This window comes from Peromyscus leucopus, chromosome 16_21, assembly GCF_004664715.2.
Source record: "Peromyscus leucopus breed LL Stock chromosome 16_21, UCI_PerLeu_2.1, whole genome shotgun sequence".
Taxonomy (NCBI): Eukaryota; Metazoa; Chordata; class Mammalia; order Rodentia; family Cricetidae; genus Peromyscus; species Peromyscus leucopus.
The window spans coordinates 62505043-62529028 of NC_051084.1; the positions used below are offsets into that span (position 1 = coordinate 62505043).

The 23986-nt window shown below is 40.7% G+C and overlaps 1 protein-coding gene and 1 pseudogene across 1 annotated transcript in view; one reads left to right on the plus strand and one right to left on the minus strand.

Moving 5' to 3' along the window:
* The window catches only part of LOC114692376 (transcription factor Sp2-like), a 34060-nt gene extending 15201 nt beyond the window's left edge, over positions 1-18859 (plus strand). Inside the window, exon 3 of the mRNA XM_028868110.2 lies at positions 16114-18859. Coding sequence (XP_028723943.1) covers positions 16114-17873 — 1760 coding nt within the window. The 3' untranslated portion in view covers positions 17874-18859. The remainder of the gene's footprint in view (positions 1-16113) is intronic.
* A 2350-nt stretch (positions 18860-21209) lies between these two features.
* On the minus strand, positions 21210-22048 carry LOC114692389 (annotated as a pseudogene).
* Positions 22049-23986: the final 1938 nt, after the last annotated feature.

The window sequence follows — 23986 nt, forward strand, 5'->3', positions numbered from 1 at the left end:
GCCTCTGAGAATCACTGTGGGGGATGACATAGGTTCATTGGGGCAGAAAGACATGCCCACTCTGGGTGGCACCATTCTCTACGTACAACAGAATAACTGGAGCAAGAGAACTTAGGAACAGCATGCATTCTTTCCTTGTAGTTGTTCTAATTTCAGCTGCAATGTGACCAGCTGCTTCAAGCTCCCACTGCCTTGACTTCCCTACCATGTTGGACTAGTCCTTCAACTGTGAGCTAAAACAAACTCCTTTTTCTTAAGTTCCTTTTATCAGGGTTTTTAATCACAGCAACTAGGAAAAGAAACTAAATTGACAGGGGGGATATATTAATAGCACTCTGTGTTTAAGAAGTCTTTATCACTATTCTCAGTGTTAAATGCTCAAGGTTACCCATAACCCTAGCTCTGTTTTGTCCTATGAGCAAAGAAAACCAGTGAAGAGATCTCATAGTGCATAAAATGATAACAAAGTATCACCTGTATTTATAGCTTCATTATAACTTTAGATTGCTTGGAGATATTTCCAGCTGACAATTTTTGGAATGACCATCTCAGTTCAAGAGACTTGATATTGATTATAGATATTATTTGTGTAGACAAGAGCGGTTTAATGTGCATATTGAGGAAAGTTGATTTTATGACAGGGCACATACTTTAAATCTCTTGGGAACTAGAATAAGGTGTATGGGTTAAATGGGGAAATAACGCAGAGAAATGAGAAACGTGCTCTCTGGTTTCTCTTTGTAAACACTTTCAACTCTTTTTTCAGCAGTGAGGACAGTTCTCTGATAATCTGTTGTCTAAAAAATGTTTCCAACCTTCATATCCAAAGAATATAACTCCTGTATTCAACTTACTAAGATAGGAAGGGAAGTTAATGCTTTCTGATTACATTACTCTTTTATTATTCTAAGTAGAGAAAAAATAGTATATAACTATTGTGATTGTGATGAGTTGGAATCTTCAATTAGCTTCAATTTACATTTCCCTGATGGCTAAGTATACTGAAAAAAATTTAAAAAACACTTAGTAGCCATTTATGCTTCTTTTCTGAGAACTGCCTATTCATCCCATTGGCACACTTATTAGTTGTCAGGTTGACAGCTGTGTTGTTTTATTTTGGTCTTGTGCCAGCCAGGATGTAGGAAAGCAAGAAACCATATTCATTTCTGGTGGGAGTGTAAACCAGCACAGACATTATGGAAATTAGTGTGGAGATTTCTCCAAAAACGAAAAACATTACTTCTATGTGATCCTGGGATGTACACCCAAGATTTTTCCACAGTTATTTGTATAACCTCTGTCTATTATTCACAACAGCAAGGAAGGGGAACCGGCTTAGATGACCCTCAACAGATGAACAGGTAATGGAAATGTGTTGTATATACTCACAACATGAACTTACAGAATTTATAGGAAACTAAATACATCTTGAAAGTATTACAAGTGAGATAACTCAGAGAATGACATAATCAAATGTTCTGTCTTATATGAAGATTCCTGCTTTTAATCTCTTAATCTCTATCTGCTTATCTATGTCTGTCTATCTATCTTATATATAATATAATATAATATAATATAATATAATATAATATAATATAATATAATATAATATAATATACCTATCTATCATCTATCTAAGTGGGCATGAGTGAGTGTCTATTTATGAAACTAGAAGGAGACCACATGAAGAGAAAAAGAAGTGTTGAGGAAAGAGGTGAGGAAGATAAGACCCATGTTAAAAGCAAAAGAAAGATTGCTAGGACTACGAAGATATGAGAGGGATCTGGGGTTGGGGAAGAAAAGGATGCTAGGAGAATCAATAAACAAACCTTATTTGAAGACCACTGAAATAGTTGTCCTTAATACTATCTTCTCTCTATAGCATCCTTTGACATTCACAGATTTCTATCACCATGTGTTGGTTTACTACTAGTGAAGATAAAAATTAATTTTATGTATATTTGATGCCTGGCTTCATTAGTTTGGCACAATGTTTTCTTGGATGTGTCTCGTGCTTATTTTATTTTATTTTTTATTTCTTCTTAAGTGAATGCTGAGTCCCATTCCATTGTATACCAATACAATGGAAATCATTAATGTATTGAGTACTTCTGAGTTGTTTCCAGTTTGATAATGAATACTGGGGATTAATAAGCTACCTCTAATGTATATATATATATAGAGAGAGGGGGGACATATGGATACATTTTAATTCCTTCTTGTGTGCATGTGTATGTAAATGTGTGTGTGGAATGCACATGTTTGAGTGGATATTCATGCAAGATTGTAAAGTAGACACTGGGTATTTTCTTGAATCACTCTCCACTTTATATTGAGGCAAGATTTCTCACTTGAATCCAGATCTCATGCACTTGGCATATCTAGCTATCCAGATTATTGTGGGGATCCCTTATCTTTCTGCCTTTGGAGATCTAGGATTACAGGTGGCCCAAATGCTCACCCAGCATTTCCACTGCTGCTACTGATCTGAACTCTGGTCCTTCCCTGAACCTGCACAGTCATCCCCTCAACCCCTAATTCATTTTTGAATAGCTGTTTGCATATAAAAAGCTACTAAGATAAAAATTCTGAAATAAATCCTTAATACATAACATATACTATTTTTGACATTAAATCTTTATTAGCTGACATTTGAAAGAATCTTCATAAAAGGAGATTTCTTTTTAATATGTTAATAAATTAGCAGACTGAAAAGTTACAAAGAATGGGTTTTTGGAATACTGATTACCTTGTTTCTTTTGTTTTATAACAAAGTGTGTTTAGTATCCCCATCCCAGGTCTCTGTGAAAACAAATTTATAGTAAAGAAAACAAAAAGCTTTACAAGTTTAAGAAAAAAATACTGATATGAAATAATAAACATGCACTGTACATAATAGTAGGGAGAAAAATTCTCTAAATTATAGCTGAAAACTTGAAATGGGAAATATTAATAGATTTCAGTCCCGCCTATTTTTTAAGAACCAGTTGAGTCACACATCCCATGAAACCAGGCACTGTAAAGACCTAGGCAAGGCCCCCTAGGAAGAGAACAACACAGATTTATCCTCTGTTTCCCAGGGACTGAGAACTAGATTATAATATGAAAATAACAGGTGAGTAAAAACTTTACAGACAAAAGAAAAATATTTATAATCATATATGTTTGCCTGTCTGTAAACATTTGTAAAGATAAGCAAAAAGTACCATATGTGTTGCAGACATTCAATAATATCTCCTGACCATAATTAACATTCATTTATTATTTCTTTTATTACTACAGGATCAAAATCTACAGTTCTGGTCTAATATAGAGCCAACACTTGGTAAAACGTGACAAAAGCAGAGCCTGACAAAGAATCTCCAAGTGCTCAAAGCCTAGCATCCCAGCCACTCTTTTCCATGCCCTTAAGAAGACCTCACATGCTGGCTGGAAGAGCTGCGTGCCTGCAATTGAATCCTCATAGAAATGCAGAGAAAGGCACCACAGCTCCAGAGGAAAAGGGGAAGCGACAACAAGATTAAAAGCAGAGGGTGTGGATCATTACAGCCTGAGAAAAACTCGAGTTTCTCCTAACAACTGCCCCTCCCCCACCCAGACCTAACAAATACCAGAAACCCAGGGCGCCTCTTCTGTTATTTGTTCATGGATGTGAATTCTTCATTAAAGTTGAGGGATTAAATATAACACTTTAGCTAATTAATTATAGTTTGATCGTTTTGACACCTCCAAATGATTCAGCCACATACCTTGAAGCTTTGTCAACTCAATTGCGTCTCTATTTTTGTTGCCTTTAACCAACAATGAAGACGAATGCCACTCTTTCTAGTTTTCAATCACCTCTACAGAAGTGTTCCCCTGGCAATGTGCGAGGACAGACCTAATTAATCCCTCATCTGCCCTCTGTGGTGTCTATACATCACACTGGCAGTTGAAACTGCTGCTTGTTTTAAGGCTATTGCCGGAATGAAAAGCTCATCTGTTTTTCAATAATTTTACCACAGGTGGTGATTTGTAATTAGAAAGGGCAGAATCTGAATTGCAGTGTGTGCGTTTGTGTGGGTGCATGTGCAAGTCTGCACACGTGCACATATGGGCTTGCGGGAGCTTCATAGTTTAGCAAGGCGTGCTTACTGTAAAGGAGAAGAAAGAAATGAAAAGCAGGAACACAGCAGGAGAAAAAGCATCCTCGTTGGGCACCAAGCCAAGCAGAAGAATTTGAAAAGAACAAATATTTTTGGTTTTGACTTTTGTGTTCTCTTTTTAAAAAATTGATAAGGAGTCACACATAGATTAGAGATCAAACACAGAAAGAGACAGGAAAGACTAAAAAAAAAAAAAAAAATCAGGAAACTCTGACATCCCTAGAGTGGGGGTATTTATGTTGAACTAAGTCAGGGTTGTAGAACAGGTGAGAGTCAAGGTGAGAATCTGTTTTGACCAGGGTTTCTGTCTCTGCAAAAGGGGAGGAATCTGCATCCTCTTCTTCACCCTGGGCGGAATTGAGATAGGTAGGAAGACAGTTTAGTGTGCACTTTGGCTAGCTTAACAATGGCTTTAAGATAAGTGGAGATATGGCCAAGGCAGCTCCATTCCAGGCCATATGAACTACCAGTAGTCACTTTGACCCTCTCCCTGACTTTCACCTGCCCCATTCCATTTGGCCTTCTTGGCTTAATCACATCTTGCATTTTACTCTTAAAGGTACCTTTGTTCTATGAAGTTTCCCCTTACACGTCCAGCCTGCTCATCATCATCTACAGCCTATGTGTCTTAAGGTTTCTTTTCCCGTCTGCAGGGTGGAAAACTCAATAACTATCACTTTCAGTGTGAGCATAAAATCCTGACTCTTCATCTAGACTGCAGATCTCTGGAGGTCAAGGGTTTTTCTCTTGATCTCAAAATCACTTTGTGAAGCCAACTTGATTTTATACATTCATATGTATATACAAGAATGGGTGAATTGGTTTTTATAATCACCAAAGTAAATTTTAAATATATGCTAAAGTGGAAGATTGAATTACATGTTAAAGGAGACACATGACTGTGGCAGAAGGCCAAAGTTAAAATGATTTGGTTGGATGTAGTGTTATTTGGAGTATGTAGTATTTAAGAAGAGTGGCTTTCCTGCATGTAGTTTACTTTGACAAAGGTAAACCAAGGACACCTCTGGTGTAGGTTCATTATACTCCTCCTCTTCTGTAATTATGAAGGCACATGTTGGGAGGGGTAATGAGTAGACAGTGAGAAAGAATACTGACTCAATGATTTCTGCCAATTTGTGTTAATGTGCACAGAACCAGTCTATTCTATGTTTCTTCACATGATAAAGTATGAGGGTACATCATGCCAGACAGATTAAGATTTATGTCAGAAATTAAGGATTCTTCCAAGTCAAGAAATTTCTCTATTAAAAGGACTGACCTTCATAACTCTGTAGGCCCTTTTCTCTGTAAGATCAAGCTTCCAGAACAACATTAGAGCTTATTAATCTCCCATCTGACATATATCCATCACTTTCTCCTGGTTACTGCCAGAGACCAGATTATTCTAAAGCACTTAATTCAAATAATACATTGTCCTTCAATGCAGGTGTATGAAATTTGAATATACAAATATTGTCACATTCTTAGTACAAGAAGAGTATTACCTATGTGTTCTGCATTTACAAAAAGAGAAGTCAATACTGGAAATAGAAGGTACAGATAGGGTCATCTTTAAGTGTACATTTTCACATTTTTATTTTATAGTTTAGACCTTGGCTTTGTTGGTTTGTTTTGTGAATCAACTTACTTATTTGTTAGTAATGATCAAATATACTAAACTGATCAAATACACTTCATAATTTTAAGCTGCTTACACATATTCAAATGCTAACATCTTACCTTTTTATGGTGCAGTGCCTTCATTTTGAGCCTTCAAATCTTACCTTAGTATTTCCGTATAAGATCCTTCCACTTTAATTAAACTTCTGTTCTAAGGTTCTGAAGACATCTCAAACATTCCCACTTCTCCAATTTATACATCATTCCTTTCCCGAGGGATGGATCCCTCTCTTCCCTCATCATATGAAAAACTTACCTTAATCAGGAGAACTGTCATGGCTGACCATGGCACGTTTCTCTTCCATCTCAATTCTGTCATCCTGTGTACCCTATTGTAAAGTGTGGCTCCCAGTGGCAGGGTAATAAATTACTATTTGCTTCAAGACATCTCTGTATTGTTATATTTATCATTGCCTTGTTTTGGCAGCATCATTATATATCCTAATGCTTTACATCACAAAACCATTACACACATTCCTTCTTTTTTTTCTTTTTGCCTTTCATGGTTTCTATCATAGCACACTCATGAGAAAGGGCAACTCATTTACTCTTAAATAGCATAGCCAGTAGTGCCAGTCTGTTTCCCCAATATGTACTCAACCTAAGAGTAGGGAAATGCAGGTGCTGAAATCTCTCTTTACAAGGAGATCAAAGCCTAATTCCTGAACCATAGATCCAAAGTCGGTAGAAAGATCGTGGTTTTGCAGAAGTGAGAAATTATTTCAGATTTTGGCTTATATTGAGCTTGTATTGATTAGCTATAGCTAATCCCTTCTAACTGGTTCTTTCGACAAATGAGGAACAGACACTCTGATAAGTAACTTGATTTTACACTTCCTCCTGCTGTAACTAGTGATATCACCACAACTTAATATGGATCATATTTTCCAAAGTGTTTTATATAAATTGATTTTCCCCGTTGTAGCACTGTAGAACATTCACTGTTCTCTTTTTGCTTTTTCAGGTTGGTGAACTTTGAGAAGTTGACTTGCTGAATTCCTAGAAGAGTCTGAAGTGATCTTATAGGAAAGACAGGATGGGATAAGGAGAAGGCCATGGAATACATGGGCCATAGCAGCAGAAGGCAGGAGTTTGGTGGGAAGATGGAGACCAGCAAGAAGCATCATAAAATAGAGAAAGATAAGTGGTTGATAAGATAAGTAGTTAATAAGAACAAAATATATTCATATACATGTATTAAAATCTCATAATAAACCCCATCTTTCTGTATTCTAACTTAAAAAACTAATAAATAAGTAAAATAATCAAAACTATTTTACCAATATAACCCAAGAAGATTTCTGTTTTTACATTTTTTAATACTCCTAATGAGCCATGGACAACCTCAGGTAGTGCTATCAGCCTGTATACATTAGCATGCATTAACATTGTCTGGTGGCAAGAAAAGTCTTCTCAACAAAGCATCCAAACCAAATTCTTTCTGACTATTGAGAAAGCCTCCCAGTCACTATACAACTTTAAACTGCTCAAATCCACGTCATAATCTGATGCTCATAGCGAATAACGTTGTATGTGATCTGTGTTCTTAATACCATATACTTTCATTTGTAACTCTCAAGAGCTCAATTCTATATCCATGCTAGCAGGCTAGTGTAGCTTGAGTTTTCCTGCCTTGCCCATAGTCAGGACAAATCTCTGCCACCCGCCAGTCCCACAGCCGCTCAGACCCAACCAAGTAAACACAGAGACTTATATTGCTTACAAACTGTATGGCCGTGTCAGGCTTCTTGCTAACTGTGCTTATAGCTTAAATTAGTCCATTTCCATAAATCTATACCTTGCCACGTGGCTGGTGGCATACCGGCATCTTCACATGCTGCTGGTCATGGTGGCGGCTGCAGCGTCTCTGGTCATTATGGCGGCTGCAGCGTCTCCTTCTGCCTTTCTGTCCTTTTATTTCTCCTCTCTGCTAGTCCCGCCTATCTTTCCTGCCTAGCCACGGCCGATCAGGTTTTATTTATTAACCAATCAGAACAACTTGACATACAGACCATCCCCCAGCACAGCCAAGTGCAGACTATCTCAAACACCTGCACTCAGGCCCATGGTCCTAATCATCCTCTATACGGACCTGCTGGGTAATGCCACAAAGAACCCAAGAAGGGCTCCCACAGGACATACAAATCATCCCACAGCAGGCTAGTTATTCTTTAACTCATTTATTGTTTTATTTTAACCAATATTTGTGAGCATCCTAGTGTTCATCATGTCTACTAATGATTGCAACCACAGTGACCATAAAACATCCTACCAGCTATTCACCATTTGGGAAATTTGAATTGGGGACATAACTCTTGCATGTTGCTTACCAAAAATAATGTGTTTTAGAGACACTAAAAAGCCATAAAAACATCTAGTGTTTTTCCTCGTGTCTCTGAAGTTCACCATGCTGATGTTTAAAGCCAAATATTACCTAACCTGCACCCTGTGAATTCCAGGAGAGGGTCACATTCACGGTTTCTGCACAAGGTACTGAGGAACATTTCCATCAATCACGTCCTAGTTCTAGAAGCTTCTGCCTGTGTTACCTGTTCTCAATATAGACAGGTAAATGAAGGGTGAAGAGTGGAAGAGAGATAGAACTCAAGTCATGAGAGATGCCTGGTAATTCCACTTGGCCATGAAGCTTAAGAACTCTGTGTGAGGGGCTCAACCTAGGATTCTGATGGTCCACAATGTGCTTACCTCTTACATTTTCCTCTCTTATTTGGGCCTTTCTCTTACTGTCTGTACAGGCAGGATGGCTCTGTAGAGAACCCCTGGCCCTTTCAGAGTGTTTCGAGTCTCCAAAGCTTGCTTTTCTTTGGTCAAAAGGGAAAACAATGCCCTTTTCTGGTACTCAAAACTTTCAGGGAGTTAAAGGGACAAGACTTCTTATAATCAGTTTTTTCAATGTCTGAATCCATGCCGCTCCCCTAACAGGAGATACACTACCAGGAAAGAGGGCTGGTTTGGAGAGAGTCAAAGGTAGTCTCTTACCAAGTATGCCATGAATATCCTTTCTCTCTCCTCACTCTAGTTCCATTATTGATTCTAATTCACATTATCAGATCCTGACTGAGGAATATCTTAACCTATTATTTATGATTGTCATGTTGGATTCTGTCAAGAATCCTTTTTGCCCTATAGTAATCACGTGGCTATATATTTAATCTTAGCCAAAGATGCATAGGTTTCAAGCACATGCTAAAGGAACTCCTTGTCCCTTGGTTGGAAATAGTTTAAGTGCCTCTGATTATTTTGGGATAGGTGAGGAGACTATATCTGCTAAGGGAACATGAAGGATTGATGGAACTTGTCATATCTACCCTAAAGAGAGTATACCATAATAGTACCACATGTTCTTATTGAGCATTAACACATTCTAATTAACTAGCCTGTAAGTTTCCAGTTGTTTACTATTGCTCAAAGAGTCATCATCTAAATTAATTTCTGTGTGCTTAGTACACTGGTATATGCCTCATCTACCAAGTGGTTGATGAAGATGTGAGCTTTAGAAAAATGGGGGTTTTATGTAAGTGATTTTAAGCTGAGCAACAACCCACTGATCCATTCTTTGAAACCCTGAGTGCTTATTTGGAAATAATACAGTTTGTTATACACCTATTTTATTTTATTATTTTTTTTTTTTTTTGGTTTTTCGAGACAGGGTTTCTCTGTGTAGCTTTGCGCCTTTCCTGGGACTCACTTGGTAGTCCAGGCTGGCCTCGAACTCACAGAGATCCGCCTGCCTCTGCCTCCCGAGTGCTGGGATTCAAGGCGTGTGCCACGACTGCCCGGCATGTTATACACCTATTTTTTAATCCAGGCTACTCTAATTGATATCTTTGGGATAGTAAACAAGTTCTTATATTCATACATCTATAAGAATGTGTGTGTGTGTGTGTGTGTGTGTGTGTGTGTGTGTGTGTGTGTGTGTGATGACACCCAGGGTATGAGATTTTTCCTGAAAAATAAAATATTTGAGCAAAGAGATCATATTATATACCTGCAGTATCTTTCATGGTCGGTTTAGAGACTCTGTCCTATGAGAAAATTAGTAGAAAAAATTTAGGTAAAATTTCATCTTTCCATTGTAACTTAATTTTTTTCTTGTGTTTTTGGGGATCAAACATAGGACCTTCCATATATAAAAAATGTGCACTACCACTGAGATATAACTAGAATCCCAGTGTTGTTCAAGAAAGGCATTGAAATAACACCTGAGACGCTTGACTCAAAATCCAACATCCTCTCATTTCCCCATGGGATTCAGCATTCCCTTTGCCAATTGTTTTCCCTTGTGGTGGACGGTGTGGCTGCTAAGTAGAAATTTCAACACTACTTCACGTTAGTTACCCAACCAGGCTCTGAAGTGGCAGCTGACTGGAGCTAATGTGTGTTGTGCCTGGTGTCGGTCACTGACAGATATTGTCAGAGGCAAAGGTGGGGCCTCTGGTTGTTAGTGCAGGCTGACTCTTCCAGATGAATGGAACCTGACAGGCAGGATCTCTACAACAGTGAATGGAGTGATGACAGGAAAAGAGTACATGTTTGGAACTGAAGTGCTAAGTCACCTGTGATAGCCAGAAAAATGACAGGGGGCTGACACCAACTTTACCTGATGTCAGTTTAAAAAAATGAGCTTTGTGCAGAGGTAAAGCTAGGTGGCAGAGCTGGTCATGTCCTGGGGGAGGCATCTCGGCTCTCCTTGTGATGGTTGAACTTGACTGCGACTGGATTGAGACTCACCTGGGAGACTACCTAGGAGATAAGTAAAGCATACTCCTATATTTAATGAATGACTCAGTTCCCTGACGTACACTTAATGGGATGGCATTATTGGAAGGTGGTCAAAAGCAGTAGGTGAGGCCCATTAGTTGGACCATTAGGTTGCTGAAGATGGATCACTGAGAGCAGTTTCTTGCCTTGGCCCTTTCCGGTACTTCCTTTTTCCTGCTTCCTGAGCACTGTGCTGAAGGCTGTTGTGCTACAAACCTGAGGAGCTATCATCTACAGAAATATGAACCAAAGTACATCTTCCCTTAAGTTGTTTGTGTTAGTCATTTGGTCACAGTAACAAGCAAAAGAGTGAATGAGCCACCTGAGTTTACTGTAGGTTACAGTACAACTGGCATCTGGTGACACCAAAATAGGTATCTAGTTGTCACATTATAGTTATCTGAGCATTCATGTCTTGGCCTGAATTTATTTACTGAACATGGATGAAGGTATTCGTATGCCGTAGAAGCTGAGGTGATTCTGACTTCCAGCACTGTTTGTTACCTACTGCATCAGAGAACTAAGTGAACAGTGCCTAAAAAATAGGCACACATTTTTCATTTTTCATAATAGTTCAATGTCACTCATACATTTGTTTATTTTAATAGTCATAATTTCATGCCCATAGCATCATAACCTGTCTATATTACCCCAAGCTCACATTCCTCTCATTTTGTCAATCTCATTATTATATTCTGAAATTGGTTTTGGTATTTGAAGGTAAACAAGGTTAAGGAACCAGCGTTAAAGAGGGTTAAAAGCATTAAACAAGGTTAAACAAGGTTACAGAACCGGATGGCTTAACCAGCAGGCCGCATGGGTGTGAGAACACACATTGAACCACCTTCCTTTCCATTGTCTTCTCTTGGAGCTATAAGTTAATACTTGCTGCAAATACCAAACAACTGTTGCCTGGATCCCAGATTAAATGACCTTTGAGTCATAAAATATATTAGAAGAAAAGTTACACCAGACTGGTTGGTTCAGTGACACACCTGTGTCCCTTTTATGTCCACATTCTAAATTTGACAGAGGCAGTTAGCACATTTTTCATATTGACATTTTCTAACTTAGGTGTAAGGATGAGTAGGGATTGATAGAACTTTCGACCGAAAACCAGAATGAACTGATCTTTTCTTCTACTGAACTTCTTTAGGTACTCACATTAAAACCTGTCCCTAAAGATTTCAATAGGAATCATACTATTTTCTTAATTTTTAATATCTAGTTTTATTAGTGTATGTATTAGCAAATTATATACACAATTATGCATATTATTGTATATATATAACCATACATATATATGTAAATAAAATTTTTATCAGTGAAATTAGATTGCTCTGGGAAGTAAGATTTTTAAAGATAAAATAAAGCCATGGGTAGAAAATAATTAGTTTATCAAATGAGTCTTCTGTAAAGAAAAAAGGTCCTCCCAAAGGAAATGGAATGTCTCCAGAATCTTGGCAACTTTAAAGAATTACTTTAAACTATTAACTGATAGACTATTCAGACACAGAGGAAAGTCTGTAAGAGGTTCTTTTTGTAACCCCAATTAATACATCTTTGTTCTTCATTAAAGCTGGTATACTAAAACTGTACATATGCATACATGTACATATGTATTCATATGTAAATGTATATACACTAAGTATTTTTACCATTAGGCAAGAAATAACTTGTCTATAAAGAAAAAGCAAGAAGAATGATTTAGGCATTCATTAATTAGCATCTATTTACTTAATCAGAGTCAGCTAACATCATCCACTTATTTAGACATGGACCTTCCCAGTTCGTAACATCATTATAACATGGCAGAAAGAAGAAAGAGATATAATTTGAATTTCACAAGTACAGAAAATTGCACAGTGCATTCCTCATCTCTGGCATCACTGTTAGTTAATATTAGGGTTATATTACAGTTTCGAAGACAGAAATTATTACCTAATATGTATAGGTTGTAGAATAAACTTCACACACATGTACACACAGTCTCATTTTCTATTCACAGAAGTCTACCACATTGATGATAGAATTTGTATTCTCCTGTAAAAGGGTGTGAGGGGGGATGTTAAGAAAAACTAGCAACTGGTAATTTCTAGACTTAAACAAAGAGCTAATTGACTATCATTGTACAGAAAAGGTATTGATCTAACTACAGCACCCCTTAAAATTTTTGCATCCTCTAAAATGATTGCTAAATTATACCTTTTTGAGAATATGGGCATGAATACATAATATATTCCTGTTTATGTGGTGCAGTAAATATATATAGCAATTATCCACTCATGTGTTTATGTAGACAAGAGTTATAACAACAAATGTATGCATATAATCATAGCAACCACTTGAAAAGTTATTATGCTATGTTTTTGTATGCATGCCCCATTGTATATAAGTATACATAAATACCTGTTAACATGTAAGTATGAATTATAAATGTATAGCCATATATCATGTACAGTACAGTATTACATGAAATGTATTAAAATAGTTATTTTACAATTTCATATATAAACGTATATGTATACACTGATATAAAGTTATTATATTACTTTCTTCACCTAAAAAAATTGTTGGTGATCCTATTAAATATATGATTGAGGAGACATTACCCTCAATGGAAACTGATTTCTAATATTCCCTTTAGGAGGGCAGATTTGACACAATCAATGCCTTTCTCTTGAGTGTGCAGGCCATACATCCATCACTAAGAATTCTCAAATGTAACTACAGAAGGACCTTCTTTCCCCCTTCTCTCTCTTGCCGCTTGACATCCCAACACTTGCTTCCCCCTACACACACACTGTAGAAGCCACTATTTGGAGGATGGCTGGGCCCCTTCAGACCTAACTCTAATTCTATTGTATATCCTCAAATGTTCGGTGCCGATTCAGGTCCCTGCAGTGAAAGGACAATCACTTACTAGTTGAATTCATTCAACTCTCTAGTCAACAAAATGATGCAGCATTTTCATCAGTGAACCAATTGAAAACTCAGCACTACAAAAAATAAAGAGCCGATTGGGGCAGAAAAGAAACCTCCGTGGGAGTTTGTGTCCCATACAAAGGCTGGGGAGGCCAAGCTGTCATTCCCTTTCTTCATCCCAGTAGCCAATGCACAGCACCAGCTCTAGCGTGAAGGGAGATTTAAAAGCAACTAAGTACATATAAACATTTCTCATTCATTATCTGGGCTTTCTGCTACTGGGTGACATATCATTAGTCCTGGTGTAAGGCAAGCTTTAAAAACGTAATTACTTAATCATGCAGTTAGCTCCCCATCAATCCTAGCAGCATTTGTTCTTAACTAGCTTTTAAGAACAAAATTAGGAGTAATTTGTAAACAAAAGTAATTGAAGAGAGGCAGATATTACCAAGGTGTTGGCAGCATTAGCAGACATTATTGTGTTCCCTAATACCGCCACAGCACCGCAGTTAACAATAGGTAGCAGGCAGAAGGCAGGGTTATGGAGACAGAAGGTTGCAGCCTGTGAAGTGCAGCACCAAGCGGAAACTTGTTTTCCACTGGCGCCATCAATACCTAAATCCAACAACAGGTTGATAATCCACTTCTAGGTCGACTGGCATTACATCCCCAAAATTTGGAGAGTTAGGGTATAATATGACACTTCAGGACCCTGAAAATTGTCTTTCTTACATGTTACATGATGAGCATAGTCACAAGAAACACAGATAGACAACTATCATCTGTCTCAGAGCACAAAGGATGCTCTATGCAGAGAAAAAAGACACTTTGACTGCCCTTATTTCTGGTTATTTGTTAGAGTCAGTGAACTTTGATTATGCATGATCTCTGTTCCTGGTTTTATCCCAAGATCATGGAAAATGGCAGTCAGCAACAGCTGGACCGTTTTACTTTAAATTCTTCTCTTATAAAATACATCCTGATCACAGCCTCCCTTCCAACCATTACCCTACCACTAAACCTCTCCCCCAGATCCACTGCTCCTCCGTTTCCCTTCACAAAGGAGCAGGTGGCCCACAGATATCAACTGAGCACTGCATAACGAGCTGCAGTGAGACTAGGCATAAATCCTCATATCAAGGCTGGACAAGGCAACCCAATAGGAGAAAAAGGGTCCCAAGAGCAGGCAAAAGAGTCAGAGACAGCCCCTCCCCACTCCCACTGTTGGGAGTCCTACAAAAGTCCCAATGTAAACAGCCAAGGCATATCTTCAGAGTACCCAGAGATGACCCAAGCAGCCTCTGCAGTTTCAGTCTCTGTGATCCACTATGATTTCTACTTAGTCGATTCTATGGGGCACACTCTCCCGGTATCCTCGACTGCTCTGTCTCCCACAATCCTCCCTGCACCCCACGCCAGGTTCTCTGAGCTCTGACTAATGTTTGGCTGTGGGTCTCTACATCTGCTCCCATTAGCTGCTTGAGGAAGCCTCTCTGATGATGATTGGGGCTAGGTACCAATCCTATGAGTAGAACAGAATATCATTAGGGATCATTTCACTGACTTATCAGTGTTTTTGTTTTTGTCAGTCATGTTTGGTTCTACCTAGGTCTCTGAGCCATTCAGCTTCCGAATCCTGGCCATCTAGGCAATGTCAGGCATGGGCTACCTCTCTTGGCAGGGGTCTCAAATGAGACCAGTCAATGTTTGGTCACTCCCACAAGCTTTGAGCCACCATTGCCCCAACACATCTTGCTGGCAGGACAGGTTTTGGGTCATAGGTTTTGTAGCTGGGTTGGTATTCCTGCCTCACCATTAGGAACCTAGCCTGGTTACGGAAGATGGCCAGTTCAGGATCCATATCCTCCATTACTAGGAGTCCTTACTAGGGTAACCCTCATAGGTTCCAGGAAGTTTCCACTGCACTAGGTTTCCTTGTTGCTCCCTAAATGCCCCCCAATTCCAGTTGTCTCTCACTATACTCTCTCCTTCTGTCCTTCCCTCCCCTACCTGATCCTTTCTATTCCCATACCCACCCACTCCCAATCCACCCACAAAATCTACTCTATTTCCTCTTCCCAGGGACATCGATGCATCCCCCTAGACCTTTCCTCTTTATCTAACTTCTCTGAGTCTGTGGATTATAGCATGATTATTCTTTACTTAACATTTAATCACTTAAAAGTGAATACATATCATGTTTGTCTTTTTAGGTCTGGATTGCTTTACTGAGCATGATATTTTCTAGTTCTATCCAGTTGCCTGCAAATTTCATGATATCATTTTCTTATTAGCTGAGTAATACTCCATTGTGTAAATATACTAAATTTTCTTTATCCATATTTCAGTTGAGTGACATCTAGATTGTTTCCAATTTCTGGATATTATGAATAAAATTGCTATGAATATAGTTGAGCAGTCAATGTAATCGATTATATAAACAAACTGAGAAAAAAATCCACATGATCATCTAATTAGATGCCAAAAAAGCCTTTGACAAAATCCAACACTTCTTCTTGATAAAAATCTTGGAGAGGGCGGCGGAGGCGGCGGAGGCCAGGGAGGAAGATGTCGTAATGAGCGGACTCCCAGCCGTCCCCCTTGGCCCTGCTCGCTGCCACATGTAGCAAAATTGGCCCCCCAGCTGTGGAGGCTGCAGTGGCACCTCCTGCACCCCCCCAGCCCACCCCACGGAAACTGGTCCCCATCAAGCCAGCCCCTCTCCCGCTCAGCCCCAGCAAGAATAGCTTTGGCCTCTTGTCATCTAAAGGAAATATTCTTCAGATTCAGGGCTCCCAGCTGGGTGCCTCCTATCCTGGAGGGCAGTTGGTGTTTGCTATCCAGAACCCCACCGTGATCAACAAAGGGAGCCGGTCAAGTGCAAGTATACAGTACCAAGGGGTCCCTCAGATCCAAGGAAACAGTTCCCAGACCATCCAGGTGCAGCCCAATCTCACCAACCAGATCCAGATCATCCCAGGCACCAACCAAGCCATCATTGCCCCCTCACCCTCCGGCCACAAGCCTGTCCCCATCAAGCCAGCTCCTGTCCAGAAGTCAAGTACGACTACCACCCCCGCGCAGAGCGGGGCCAACGTGGTGAAGCTGACAGGTGGCGGCGGCAACGTGACGCTCACCCTGCCGGTCAACAACCTGGTGAACACCAGTGATGCTGGGACCCCCGCTCAGCTCCTCACCGAGAGCCCCCCCACTCCATTGTCTAAGACTAACAAAAAGGCCAGGAAGAAGAGCCTGCCTGTCTCACAGCCATCAGTGGCTGTGGCCGAGCAAGTGGAGACGGTGCTGATTGAGACCACAGCAGACAACATCATCCAGGCAGGAAACAACCTGCTGATTGTCCAGAGCCCTGGTGGGGGCCAGCCAGCTGTGGTCCAGCAAGTCCAAGTGGTGCCCCCCAAGGCTGAGCAACAGCAGGTGGTGCAGATCCCCCAGCAGGCACTTCGAGTGGTGCAGGCTGCCTCTGCCACCCTCCCCACCGTTCCCCAGAAGCCCTCCCAGAACTTTCAGATCCAGACAACTGAATCAGCACCAACCCAGGTTTATATTCGTACACCTTCTGGTGAGGTACAGACAGTCCTCGTCCAGGACAGCCCCCCAGCAACAGCTGCAACCACCTCAACCTCCACCTGTAACAGCCCTGCACCCCGAGCTCCCCATCTGAGTGGTACCAGCAAAAAGCATTCAGCTGCAATTCTCCGAAAAGAACGACCCCTGCCAAAGATTGCACCTGCTGGGAGCATCATCAGCCTGAATGCCGCACAGCTGGCAGCAGCTGCTCAGGCCATGCAGACCATCAACATCAATGGAGTCCAAGTCCAGGGTGTGCCTGTCACCATCACCAACACCGGCGGGCAGCAGCAGCTGACAGTGCAGAACGTTTCTGGAAACAACCTGACCATTAGTGGGCTGAGCCCCACGCAGATCCAGCTGCAGATGGAGCAGGCCCTCGCAGGAGAGGCCCAGCCCGGGGAGAAGAGGCGGCGGATGGCCTGCACGTGTCCCAACTGCAAGGACGGGGAGAAGAGGTCTGGGGAGCAGGGCAAGAAGAAGCACGTGTGCCACATCCCCGACTGCGGCAAGACCTTCCGGAAGACGTCCTTGCTTCGGGCCCACGTCCGCCTACACACCGGCGAGCGACCCTTTGTCTGCAACTGGTTCTTCTGTGGAAAGAGGTTCACTCGGAGCGATGAGCTCCAGCGACATGCTCGAACCCACACAGGCGACAAGCGCTTTGAGTGTGCCCAGTGTCAGAAGCGCTTCATGAGGAGTGACCACCTCACCAAGCATTACAAGACCCACCTCGTCACGAAGAACTTGTAAGGCCGACTGAGGCAGGAGGCCCTGAAGATGGCATCCCCCATCCGACTGGCCTGGGTCGATGGTGGACAGGTGCCCACAGCTGCCCTGGGCGGCCCTCACCCCACTCCTGGTCTGTGGCTGTGTCCCCACAGGGAGGGGCTCTTCTCCTTCCAAAGGCCTTTCCCTTCTCAGCATGAGCTCCTGGCCCGCCCAGGCTATGCACACTGGCCATGCCCAATGAGACGTTCTAAACCAGGACGCGTGGGGACCCTTATTTCCAAAGGAAAAACATGCATTTCACTCCGTCGAGGAGCAAAGTGAGCCCCCGTCCCAACCCATCCCCTGCCCCGACACTGCCGGAGTCCCATTGTGCCATGCCCCCCAATCCTGTGCCTCCTTGTCCCCCTCAATTACCTCCTCCCCTAGCCGCTAGGGACACCCCGGGACCCTGCACCCAGCCTCCCACGGGCACCCCCCTCTGCGGAGACTGGGGAGGCTGCCTCCACTCCACTGCCCAGCCCTGCCCCGGCTCTCCTGCAGACATTCCAACTTCCTACTCGACAGGCCAGATGCCGGCGGACTGGCCCCTCCACTCCTTCTCTCTGGAGAACGTTGCCTTATACTCAGACTTCAGATAATGAACACTGTGTATGTGTGTGCTTTAAAGACATTTTATTTAATTCTCCCTTCTTCCTTTCTTTACTAGCCGCCTCCCCTCGCCTGCGTTCAGTTCAGGGTTTGGGGGCAGTGCTGAGCATAGGAGTTTTTTTCTCACTAACAATTCTTTTCTAAATGACACAACATTTCAGCTCTGATCTGGACTCCCATGAGAACACCTTCCATTCTGACCCCTCCACGCCCTCTCATCTCACCACCCTCCCCGCCCCCGCTCTATTGTGTACAGTGTATATTGTATAATAGACGATTGTGTCTACGACATGTTTTAAAAAAACATATTGCTTGTTATTTTTGAGGCTTTTAAATTAAACAAAAATCCAACTTTAAAAAAAAAAAAAAATCTTGGAGAGATTAAGGATAAAACTGTCACACGTAAACATAATAAAAGCAATTTATAGCAAGCCTATAGCCAATATCAAATTAAATGCAGAGAAACTCAAAGCAATTCTACTAAAATCAGGACCCAGGCAAAGTTTTTCAGTCTTTCCGTACCTATTCAATAAAGTACTTAAGTTTTAACTAGAGAAATAAGAGAACTGAAGATCCAAGGGATATAAATTGGAAAGGAAGATGTCAATGTATTGTTATTTGCAGATGATATAATACTGTACATAAGAAAACCAAAAATTCTACCAGGGAACTCCTACAGCTGTTAAATATCTTTAGTGATATGGCTGGATACAAGATTAAGTGAAAAAAATCAGTAGCCTTCCTATATACAAACACTGCATCTACTTTTAAAATTATTAGGAACTTGTTGAGAAAGAAAATCATAGAACAAGAATGATTTCAAAGATGAAAATTAGTTATGATAGAGCCCTTGCCATTAGCTTCTCATTCACCCAGTGGGATTGAATTCTTTAAATAGACTCTACATGGAAACAAAAGAGAAATAAAATGTGGGTAGAAATAGAAGTATGTCAGGTCTATTCCTGCTTCATAGATGAAATGACTGAATCTGCAATAAACCAAATAGCATTGAAAATACACATGGAAGTAATGATGAAGTAGAGATTTGGGCCCATGGCCTTGTTTTTATATCACTATGGTGCTAGGACAAGACTTGGTATCTTCTGAGGACCTGCCAGAGTTCAACAGCAGCCTTGAACACAGAATGCTATGTCTCTGAAGATTTGGCCCTTGCAGAACCTTAAGCAAGTCTTATGAAGTCTCTGAGCTTCAAATCTTCATCTGCAATTTAGTTTCTGCGCACCATTATTTGAATTCAATGTTGTATCCATGTCATGGAAGTAAATGTGCCTAGAAATATTAGGTACTGAGGTACATTAATACTACATAATTCTTTTTATATAAAAATGAGGGATGGCAAAAAATGATTGATATAATAGAAATCAAAATATGATAACTTCTGCAGGGTTAAGATTTTACTAGAAACCAGCACAGAGACTCTGAGAATAAGGGAAATGTATACCAACTGTCAATACTTAACATATCAAGCACTTAGTATATATATATATATATATATATATATATATATATATATATATATATATCACATAAGTACATATATATTTGTATACACATATATTTCATTTATTATGTGTAAACACCTAAAAGTTGTGTAGTAAAATAAGATAATTATTTCCATTAGAGTTTTATAATTCTTCATATTGATTGATCATGGGAGTGAGTTGAGTTGCATGTCCAAGTGGAAATCCCACACCATTCACCCCATGCACTGCTAGTTTTCTGGAGAAAGAGCTCAGGTTCAAATCATAGTGCATATACTCTGACTTATAACAAATATCACTTGCTTATCCCCTTCCAAAATGAAAACACAAATAACCACAAACTTTTAGGTTACTGACTCCAACATATAAATAAATTACAAAAACCTCACTGTGCTTTGTCTTTCTCAAAAGAGAAAAATACAGTTACATTGAAATGAATCAACCAGAGAACAATATTAAGGGCAGTTTTGTGAGGTAGTCAATCCCTTGAATTCTAGGATGGCAGAAATTGCTATCAAAGCAAGTGTCATGTCATCCGCGAAGGAAAATACTACCTTAGTTCATTTCTTACTGACAGGAGCAGTTTTTACTCTCTTTGAAGTTTATGATTCTAGCATAGCAACAGGTAAATATTTTTTTCTTTGGTGCTCCAGGCGTTTGGTCTTCAGAATTAGCCAAGTGTTCAAATCATCCAAGTTTCCATTGTGTGTCTACCAGAAGCCTAGAAGAGCAGAGCTAAGAGTTTAGATAATTATCCAGATAATTACCCAGGCCTCAAAGTGACTTTTATTGGTTTACATAGATCATTTGGGCAGAGGAGGCTTTTCTCTTTTAATTGTCTGTAAAACAAAATCACTGTATTCAAACCAGCCTCCTCCTTAGAAAGATTAAATAAAAATTACTTGCAATAAATGTGAACACCGAGGCTGGGAAATTCTTTCTGCCAGCCTTCAGAACATGATGAGAAATGTATAGGCTGGGATAAAATGAGCCAGATTAACCATGCCTGGAGGACTCTACCACAAGCACTGATCACTCTTCACAGAGAAAGCAGTCTTCAGATACTAGACTTCAAGAAAATAGGCATTTCACTCCTATTTACCAAAGTAATTGGTGTGGATAAACTGAGCATTGGCATTCCCTAACTCCTAATCTTATAAGATGTGCAGGTCAATCCCTCACCAAAAATTACAATTTTTTTTAAGTTTGTAGTTTTATTTATGTACAGAAAACTTAGCAGTGTACATTTAACCCAATTTAGTAGCGAGTTCTTTGGCCTTTGCCTTTTCCAGCTTGGCAATCCGAGCCACAGATTTAGGACTCAGGACGTTGCCTCCCCAGTGGCGGCGGATCTCATCATATCTGTCGTTGTAATTGGTTCTAATAGCTTCCACCAGCTTAGCCAGAGCACCCTTGCCTTCCAAGTTAACCTGTGTGAAGGCAACAGTGGTGCATGTCTTCCTGTGGACCAACCGCCCCAGCCTGGCCTTTCCCTTGATGATGCAGTAGGGGACCCCCATCTTTCGGCACAGGGCAGGCAGGAAGACCACCAGCTCAATGGGGTCTACATCGTGGGCAATCACCACCAGCTGAGCCTTCTTGTTCTCCACCAAGGTGGTGACTGTATTGACCCCGCTCGAAGGACCAGTGGTCTTTTAGTCGGGACGTCCCCTTTGCCAGCAGCTTTCTTCTCAGCACGGGCCAGCAGCCTTTGCTTCTTCTCCTGCTTTGTCTCTGGCCTGCACTTGAGGCAAGCTTAAGCAGCTGGGTAGCTGTTTGCTGGTCCAGGGCCTGTGTGAACTGGTTAATGGCAGGAGGTACTTTGAGCCATTTATAGAGAATGGCCCTCTGCCGCTGCAGCCTAATGTAGCAGGGCCATTTGACGAAGCGTGTGAGATCTCTTTTGGGCTGGATGTCCTGCCCAATGTCGAAGTTCTTAGGCCTTTTCTCAAACAAAGGATTCACCACCTTTTTGGCCTCCTGTTTCTTCACGACGGCGGGGGCCGGGGCCACCTTCTTCCCCTTGGTCTTCTTTCCCTTGGGCATCTTGCTCGGCTAGAAGAGAGAGCCAAAAATTACAATTTTTATCTGGATACCACAACAAACACTTTCTTCAGTTCTTCATCCTTCTCTTTCTCCTCCTCCTCTTTCTTCTCCTTTATTTAAGTATTTAAGCCATTCTCCTTCTACAATCTTGCGTGTGTGTGTGTGTGTGTGTGTGTGTGTGTGTGAAGTATCAGACATGCCAAGGTATGTGAAGGTGGGGGACACCCGGATTTCAGGCCGCAAGCTTCCAGAAATTCTTGTTTCCATCTTTGACGTCCTCCTAAGAGAACCAGGATTACAAATGCACTATTTGTCTAGATTTTATTTGAATTCAAGGATTCAAACTCAGGTCCTAGAGCTTACATGGCAAGTGCCCTTATCCACGGAACTCTCTCTAGCTTGATTCTACGATGTCTAATGTTACCTCTGTCATCTCCTCAAACGTACACTCTACGACTTGAACTGGTGTTCCAAGAATGTCACTGGCTTCCTGGCACCTGATCCTATTTCTTCCTTCCCTTCTCCCTTAGGAAGCTTATGATGATGACAAGGCCCAAGGCTTCCAGTTAGGAGATGTGTTGGGAGAGAGAAGGTACACCTGGTGGAAACAGCCTGAAGCAGAAATTGATAGGATCTGTGTTCCTCTCTACGCTTCTCTCTGGCTTTTCTTAGAGGTCTTCTCTTCCACTTTAAGAACAGGTAGGATATATAACAAGACTGGGAGGTGGTATTTAATGATGAACTTCTCTATGTGAGCCAGGAATAAATGTGGTTAATTCAAATTTGAGTAATAATAACAAGTACTTTGAATACATACATATATATATATGTATATATATATATGTATATATGTGTGTGTGTGTGCATATAATTTTCTGTGGCTTGAGGATCTTAGGTCTCAAACCCAGCTCTTTCTTTGTGCATATATTATTTTACCAATTTAAAGACCAGTCCTGGAAGCTCTGTCTTTTTTACTTTTTATTTTTATTTTATCTGTAAGGGAGTTTTTCATGCATATATTGCTGTGCACCACATGGGTGCCTAATGCTTACAAAAAGCAGAAGAAGGTGTCTGATCCCTTGGAACTGAGGTTATATATAGTTGCAAGCTGCCATGTGAGTGCTAGGGATTGAATGAAGATTCTCTGGAAGTGCAGCCAGTGCTCTTGGCCACTGACCCATCTCTCTTGCTCCTAGAAATACTCTTTTGATGCTGCTGGGTTCTCCACAACATCAACATTGCCATTTCATAAGAACTTCCTCCTCCCAGTAATATTCTGTCTCCTTTTTCTTCATACAATTTTTCTTCTCTGAATGTTTTAGAGTCGGTCTATGTATGTATTGTCTGTATTCTTCAAAAGACAAAGAGTTCAGGAGAGCAGTTCTTATCTGTATTGCAGTCCCTAGGACATGGTATTGTTCACTAAGAACCCAAGAAAAAATGGAAACAGCATTTGTATGTTGAAGAGGGCAGTTAAGGAATAATGGAACAGCATTCTTATGTGGAGGAAGGAATTGTTATCGTTCTCTTCTTCAAGTGGAGAAGTCAATGAAGGGACAGTACAAACTTTTATTTCTCTACAAACCACTACCTTAACACCAGTGCCCATGCATCCAATTCTGTCTCCTGAGAAAATCTGTATGGGATCTGTATGTTGAGGTTGCCAGAAAGACTGAAAAGAATGCCTGTAAAATTTCTGAATCTTGCTACTTAGTAAATCAAATGTTATCTGCTAGGGCCTTATGAAAATAGGCAAAATCTTGTTATCAATTAAGATAATGATTGTAATCATTGGTCACACTCTTCCTTCAAACAGGAATACTCTCACATGTCTATAGTTTTGGCTCAACTCATATAGATAGAAGTAGAAAGGAAAATAACTGAGCCTTTTTGTGTATAGTAGACACACATTAGCATACTTTCATTGCAAAGTGTTTC